This window comes from Silurus meridionalis, chromosome 1, assembly GCF_014805685.1.
Source record: "Silurus meridionalis isolate SWU-2019-XX chromosome 1, ASM1480568v1, whole genome shotgun sequence".
Taxonomy (NCBI): domain Eukaryota; kingdom Metazoa; phylum Chordata; class Actinopteri; order Siluriformes; family Siluridae; genus Silurus; species Silurus meridionalis.
In genome coordinates, this window is record NC_060884.1 from 26521598 (window position 1) to 26530231 (window position 8634).

The following is an 8634-nucleotide window of genomic DNA, read 5'->3' on the forward strand; positions in this document are numbered from 1 at the left end:
ATACAACACAATAATCCAAATGATACATAAGACAATAAGGTAATTTATTTTATACATTTTTTTTAAAGCAAATATTTTTGGAACAGTACAATACACTGAACTTTGTAAAAAGCTTTTGGATCATTGCTCAGTATTTGCTTCTGATTAGGTAACAGTACAACAATACAAACAAACCATTTTCATTTCTGGGAAATCTGAGGTAATTTTTTTGTTTTTAATTAGCTAGCATGTAGAAAAGAACTTTGAACTTATTTATCAGAATGCGATCGATCAATAAAGATTGAGTTTTTTAAATGTATTTATTGGATACTTTCAAAGTATGTTAACTCTCTCGGTTGCATGAAGTAACCACTGCAGTGATGTTCTGAAAGAGAGAACGCTATTCTCCAGTGGAATACTCCATTATTCAGTAATGCAGTAAAACTGTCCTATGTGTACATACTGTATAACCACAAAATAAAAAGATAAAAACCCTGGTGTAAATATGGTAGCTTCTAATGACTGGCACAAGTGCAGATTTTAACTCCGCCCACACCAATATAAAAGAAGAAATTGTCCATTTTCTTATCAGTCCCAAGAGGTCTATTTCTGGTAGTATATTCTTTATTAGAAATTTCAATTACATTTAATCATTAACCCTGGACATCTCTAACATTCATGAGACTCTTTTGACTAAAATAAAAGAACTAATCTATACATAAATGACAATGTTTTAAAATTACTAGTTTTTCAAAATAATTTTAATATACTGTGACATGAGTTTTATAAAGAAAATAAAATAAACAGGGTTTTATCACTATGAATCTTTTTACATATTTGCCATTATTTAAACATTTGATATTTGTTAGATACAATTCAACATCAAGATGAAGCTGCTTCTGGCCTTGTTCCTTTTATCTTCTTACTTGTCTTCAGGTAAAATTATTTTCCTTACATTTACACACCTTGTATCTATCAATAATAATAATAATAATAATAATAATAATAATGATAATAATAATAATAATAATAATAACATTTGGCACTTTTCCAGAGTTACTTATATTTGTACAACTGAGCAGTTGCTTTGTTTAGGGGTGGTACATTGTGGTACTGGGATTTGAACTCATAACATTAAAAGTCCAACACCTTAACTACTAAACTGCTACCTCAAATAAAAATAGTAATAGGTTGAGTATAGTTATTTTATTGTCCTTTTTTTGTTATGCATTTACTATGCATTTTATTTCTAACAGTGTATAATGATCCTTTCATAATTGTATATAAACAAATTATTCTATTCTTTCTTTTATAGAATAAAAATTTATACAAAATGTATAATGTATTTTATTTTCTAAATGTATATATGTATGTTTATATGTTGTGTATTTGTCAAGTAGAGTGAACTGTATTAATTTGCACATATTATTATTATTATTATGTATTGTTGTTTTTGTTGATACAAAAACAAAAGTAGATATTAAGATTTCTTTACACAAACCAAAATATTTGTGATTGAAAAACTTAAGGCTACAATCCAAAGTATTGCCAGATGTGTTGTACATAATTGTATGATACACTCTTCCCCCTTTCCCTAGTGTTCATGTTGCATTGTTTGGACTGCACAAGTGAGTCGGGTCAGTGCAACACTGAACTTAAACAAGAGTGTACTGACAACCAAGTATGTGCTACTTTGAAGTACAGGTTTTTTATATCAGGTAAGTTTCATTGAATGTTTATATATGAGGCTAAATCTATTAATATTTCTGACTGTAATGTCATTATTATGCAAGTTCTTTTCATTTAGTAATGAAATATTTCAAAACTAAAAATGGATAATGGACAATATGATCAAATTGTATTTTTATAGGGGTTAATATAAGTAGTACAGAAGTGAAGCGCAGCTGCCATTTAAGAAATGAATGTGAAAGGTGGAACACATCAAATGCAGGCATCATTTACTCAGGAAATATTGGAATAGCCTCTGGCACATTGTTCGTATCCTGCTGTGACTCTGATAATTGCAACAACATAGTCATTCCTGGTAAGAAACTTGATTTTTGTAGATTGTGCCATTTCTAAATAACATTTCTGACTTATTTAGCTATTATTATATAAATTATTTTTTATTATTAGTAGTAGTGTTGTAATAATAATAATAAATACAAATAAACAACAACAATAATAATAATATAGAAGAAATACTATACTATTACTACTACTACTACTATTTATTTAATCCAATCCACATTTATAATTATGAAATGAATTTTGTTTCATAGAACTAGACAGCAAGCCTAACGGTCTACAATGTATGGGCTGTAACAACTTGGCAGACACAGTCTGTAATACTACTGTGTCCTGTGTGGGAAATGAAGATCAATGTATTAAAATCCAAAGTAGGTTTTACCCCTAGTTTAATCCTTACTAATAAAATGGCTATAGCCTTATTCTTTTCTTGAGGACTTTGATTTCAAATTCAAATTGGCTATGTCTATATTTTTTTCCCTTAGATGAATCACCTGTATTTTGGACCCCAGCTGAAAAAAGTCACACCATGGGATGCATCTCTAAATCTATTTGTGACATGAATACTAACAAACTGAAGTTGAATCAAACCTTGTGTTGCTCTGAGAACTTTTGTAATAAGTTGTGAATTCTGTATCAGGCTGGCTTTACTCTTTCTGATGTATTATCTAAAAATCATCAAAAACAATTATACATTAATTTCCCACAAACTGTATATTGCACTCTTCAGATTTTTTTCTTAAAAAGTTTATAACAATGGAAATGAGGATAAGGGCAAAAAACAGCCATAGAATATTTGCTGATATAATAAGTAAAAGTGTCTAACAGTAAAATGCCTTTAGTGATTTACTTAATGTGGTCAAACTATGAATAAAATGTCTTCATTGTTGCATAACTGTGCATCGTGTATGACTCAAACTGTATTTTAATTGAAATGAGCAACATTTCTATTTAATGAAAATATCTTATAAGCTTATAAAATATATAAATTCTAATATATAAAATATTGTACATATATTCAGTTGTAAAAAGAAGAATTAGATCATGAAGTACTTCAGCTGGTTTCACTTCCAACAGAGAGAACATCACCTGCATACCACATAATTGATTCATTTTAAAGGCATAGGCAGTGTAAACATTTACTTAATATTTCAGCCCAGAGTTACTCTTCAAACCACATGGACATTTATACCTAAGGCAAAAAAAAAAACATTCACACAAATAGATTATGTAATGTTCTGTTTGGTTGGATGTTGGATATCCATATAATTTTTCTTTGCATCTGGCACAGCAAATAGATACAAAAACTATCAAAAAACTATTACAAAACATTTCAAAATTAGCAATCATAATATAACGACACTTTAAATAAATAAAACAAATTTCATTGCTCTTTTAACAAACATGAGGCTTTACAGAAATATATAGATTCTGATGATGAAACCCTAGCTGACAACAGGAGAGAGATGTTAGTGAGAGAGAGATTGCTTTAAGGAGATATTTGCAGGGGTATCATTTCAGTCTGTTTGTCATTACTTGTAAATGAACATGTCCAACTTATTGTGTGACCTCAAAGGGCCCTTGGTACATCTTTTGTATTTGGCAGACATCCGTTAAGGGCACAGCAGTGGCAGCTTGGTGGTAACTCCGAGGAGAGTCGCACACCCAGTGAGCTGGATGAGCGTTTCCTGCACACCGTGTCACAGCCTCCGTGCCGGGGCCTACCATTCTTCCTCGACCTGCACACCGAGGTGTCTAGGTCCTGGGAGACCCCATACACGGCCCGTACCTTTTCCCCACGTGCAGGGTTCAAGGAGTGTGGCTATGGGGTGATGCCCTGGTCCTGGGAACAGGAAGTGCGCACCCTCCTAAGGAAAGGGGCCATCAAGGTGGTTCCTCCCTTAGTCAGAGAGTCAGGCTTCTACAGCCAGTACTTCGTTGTCCCGAAAAAGTTTGGCGGATTGCGGCCGATCCTAGATCTGCGCTCCTTGAACCACTCACTCGTGAGTTTCAGGTTTAGGATGCTCACCCTCAAGGAGGTAGTGTCTCAGATCAAGTCCAAGGATTGGTTTGTCACAATAGATCTAAGGGACGCCTATTTCCACATAGCCATCTTTCCACTCACAGGTGGTTCCTAAAGTTTGCTTTCGGGGCCGAAGCTTCCTAATATCAGGTCCTCACGTTCGGCCTAGCACTCTCACCCCGCACATTCTAAACTATATCGATGACTGGTTGATATTAGCTCGAGCTTTATGTAGTCCAGAAACGAGATGTCATTTTCACCTGTATGAAAGGAACTGGGGTTAAGACTAAATGCAAGGAAGTGTGCTTTCTCCAGTACAGAGAACCACCTTCTTGGGCATAGTGTGGGACTCGACCGTGTTGCAGGCAGAACTGTCTCCCGCCCAGATCAAAGCTATCCTCACAGCAGTCAGGAGAGTAAGAGAAGGCCAGACACTTACTGTGAAGCAGTTCCAGAGGCTGCTGGGTCTCATGGCAGCAGTGTCCAAAGTAATCCCACTTGGCCTCCTCCATATGAGACCCCTCCAGTGGTGGCTCAGAGACAGAGGGTTCTCCCGAAAGGGAAATCCACTCCGTATTATAAAGCTCAAGGCCCCGTCTTGGGAGCTCCTTGTAATCGCATAACACTAATGACGGACGAATCTCTGACGGGGTGGGGAGCGGTCATGAGTTGCCACTCCGCCCTAGGCCGGTGGAACGAGCTACATCTTTCATGGCACATAAACTGCCTGTAGATGATGTCTGTGTTTTTGGCTAAAAACTAAAGCACTTAAAACCTCTGAGACCCGAGAGATTGCCATGTGCTGGTCAGTACGGACAACACGTCAGTGGTCTCGTACATCAACCACCAGAGGGGGGTCTCCGATCTCGCCCCCTGTACAGGCTGGGGCAGCAGATCCTCCTTTGGTCCCAGGGAAAACTCCTCTTGTGAGATCAGTTTATATCCCTGGCCAAATTAAAGAGCGGACGCCCTTTCAAAGCAAGGGCCGAGGCCCGGGGAATAAACGCTTCAGGAGCCCAGGTGGATCTGTTGGTGACTCAGGAGACTTTACACTGTCCCCTCTGGTTCTCTCTCTCTCACCCATCCCCACTGGGGCTGGACGCCATGGTGCAGATGTGGCCGAGGCTAAGTCTGTGGGGCCTCCTAGTGGCACCTCGGTGGCCGGGCAGACCATGGTTTACGGACCTGGTGTCCCTCCTCGAGTGACCTCTTTGGGAAATCCCTCCCCAGGGGGATCTCCTCTCTCAGGCAGGGGGAACCCTGGTTCACCCCCGCCCAGATTTATGGAAGGTATGGCTGTGGCCCCTGAGAGGGCACAGTTTCTAGCAGCTGGTCTCTCTACTGAGGTAGTGGAGACGATCCTCCATTCCAGAGCGCCCTCCACTAGGAGGTCATACGACGCTACATAGCACCTGTTCACCACATGGTGTAAGCACCACCAGTTAGACCCAGTCTACTGCCCGGTTGGTTCAGTTCTGGAGTTCTTGCAGAAACAGTTCACCACAGGGTTGGCTCATCAACCCTGAAGGTTTATGTGTCTGCTATCGTGGTTTATTGTACCCTGCCCGCGGGGTAGTCGCTAGGGAAACACCCTCTCGTGACATGTTTCCTACGCGGCACCCAGAGGCTGAGGCCTGGGATGCTATCCAAAGTGCCTGTGTGGGACTTGGCCATTGTGTTGGCGGCTCTATCTGAGCCCCCCTTTGACCGAGGTGGCCCTTAGGTACCTGTCTGTAAAGACCGTTTTCTTCTGGCAATATTCTGACCTCCTTCCACCAGTTCTGCTGCATCCATGTTGAGGTGGATCATTCAGTCATGTAATGATGCAGATGCAGTTACAGTTTTAATATAGACAGGCAGACGAATCCAAAACAGTCACACAGGTAACAAGCAGCTTGACGAAACTAGACTGAGAGCAAAGTTGTTTAATAAACAAAACAAAGACTTACGGGCCTGGAATAATCGTTGTGCACATAGACAAACATGAGTTTGTGGTTTTGGAGGGTGGAATGGGGAATCTAAGGGTCTGAAGAATCTAGTCTATGGTGGCCATATTTGAGGGCTGCAATGCCTGCTGGAAAGTGGAGTTTCTTATATGATCTGACTTGACACATTACAATAACCCCTTTAAGGAAAGGAGTAATTTATTGTCTTTAATACCTATTAAAAGCCCACTGAGCATTTAATTTAAATTTTTAGTACTAATGAAATGAATAATACGGAAAAAAAATTTATGAACAATTCAGATTTATGATTAAGACGTATATAGTTAAGATCAAAACCAATGTTGAAATGTAATTAATTTTGATTGAAAACTTTTTTGAACCACGGATTATACTAGACAGGAAAAATACCTGCTTATTACCTCAATAATAAAATTAAGGTACTGATTTCAAAGTGACTGAGGGGTTCTTTTTTGAATGCACATACACAAAACACAAAGACTGGAAATCTTAGATCTGTGTATTGTAGATGTTCACAAATTACTTTATTTCTACACACATTCTTGGCCCCATTCTCCTGTTCTCTTTGTTAGACTTTCTGCATATATATTTTATGCCATACTCTGGAGGCTTTTACCATAAATTATACAGACTCACTAAGCTTTCCATTTGCTAGACAGATGGTTTTTTTTAAAGGAAGAAAAGGAGGACTTGTTCATAATTCAGAGGTAATACTGTCCAGGAAATAAATAACTCAACACACAGACAAATAAACGAACAGAACAATAATACAAAGTACAACTCCCTTCACAATGTAGCATAATACCTGTTAAAACTTGAATAATGCTAATTAAGAAGATATCAGTTTTTTTTTTTTTTTTTATAAACTATATATACTTATATATCCAGTTTCTGGGCACTACCATTTCCCAAGACCTGAAATGGGAGTCCAACATAAACTCCATACTCAAAAAGGCCCAGCAGAGCATGTACTTTATATGCCAATTAGGGAAATATAGTCTGCCACAGGAGCTGTTGATGCAGTTCTACACTGCATTCATCGAATCTGTACTGTGCACATCAATCACCATCTGGTTTGGAGCAGCAACAAAACAGCAGAAAAAAATCATTGGTGCTCCCCTGCCCACTCTCCAGGACTTGTACCATACAAGAACCAGAAACTTGACAAAAAAAAAAAAATCACTACTGACCTTCGCACCCTGGACACAACATTTTTCAGCTTCTCCCTTCTGGCAGGTGCTACAGAACTCTGTTTACCAAAACTGCCAGACAAAGGAACAGTTTCTTTCCTCAGGCAATCACTCTCATTTATAACTGACCTTATATACCTTCATATGTATAAGAACTGCATTATCAGAACTATCAATTATTACATTATCCGTATGTTACACACACTATTGCTGCTGTATATTGTTCAAAGTTCTAAAGTAACATCATACCTGACACACAATTCTGTTATTTGCACTACCATGCACTCTCACACTTTATGTACATTACTGATCTGTCATATAATCTGTATTCCTTTTAAATACTCGTACTGTCTATATTGTCTCACATTGTCTGTCTTGACTTTTCTGTTTCGTCTTGTATAGTCCAAGCTTAATGTATAGTGTTATTTATGTTTGTATTTGAGAGTCACAGCTGAAACCAAATTCCTTGTGTGTGTCAACACACATGGCAAATAATCACAATTCTGATTCTGATAACTATGTGGAACTTTTGAAGATGACTCTCATTAAATGTGCATAAATACAGCACTTGCTTTTTTCCTCCTGACCACTTATAGGAAAACTTTTAAACTGTGGTGTTGTTACTATTGGACAACACAAAGGGAAATACTGATATACAGGACACATGAACAGCTACAGCATGAAACACAGGCACACAATTACCAGGATAAGATGCCCACACACACACACACACACACACACACACACACACACACACACACACACACACACACAGTAATCGCGAATGAAAAACCACGATAAACGGATGCCACCCAAAATATGCTTTTTTTTTTTTTTTTTTTTTTTAAAGCCATAAATCATAGCCATACATCATCCTCCCACGCACATTAAATACACACAGAAAACATTTGCAAGAATATAGCGAGATGAATTTTGTGGAGATTCATAGAAATACAGTACACATTTATAGTGAGTATATGGAATGTACAGTATTTTACTCCATTTTATAATAATTAATATAATTAATACAAATATTTGTATTATTAAATTCATATGTAACAAAAACATTGTTGTGTAATGGCGAAAATATAAATTATAAGTAAATATAATAAAAAGTTACTTGTTCTTAGGTTACGCACTCAATTTAACAAATTCAATTTTTTACTTTTGTAGATTTTCACCCTAAACAATTATTACTAAATTGTAAAAAAGCCTAAACTAAATGTTTTTTATAGAGGGGAAGGCAAGAAGGGTAATGCCAAGCTTCAGCTACAGGTTATATCTGAATTATTTTACATTTGTAGGAATTTATTATGTAACTAGTAGACCAAATTAAATTAAAACATTGTAATTGTTTTTTGAAAAACTGTTTGTTGAGAAACATTAAACTTAGAAATGTCTGATTTCATAAATTGTACAGTTTTGGGTAAAAACACAAAAAACTAAACAT

General features: G+C 37.0%; 1 protein-coding gene across 1 annotated transcript; it reads left to right on the forward strand.

The window, feature by feature from the left end:
* The first annotated feature begins 566 nt into the window (after positions 1-566).
* On the forward strand, positions 567-2902 carry LOC124393275 (phospholipase A2 inhibitor gamma subunit B-like). Its single transcript, XM_046860966.1, has 6 exons — positions 567-591; positions 849-915; positions 1578-1697; positions 1850-2023; positions 2262-2378; positions 2493-2902. The coding sequence occupies exons 2-6, from the start codon at positions 867-869 to the stop codon at positions 2633-2635; spliced, it is 603 nt and encodes a 200-aa protein (XP_046716922.1). The 5' UTR covers positions 567-591; positions 849-866; the 3' UTR covers positions 2636-2902.
* Positions 2903-8634: the final 5732 nt, after the last annotated feature.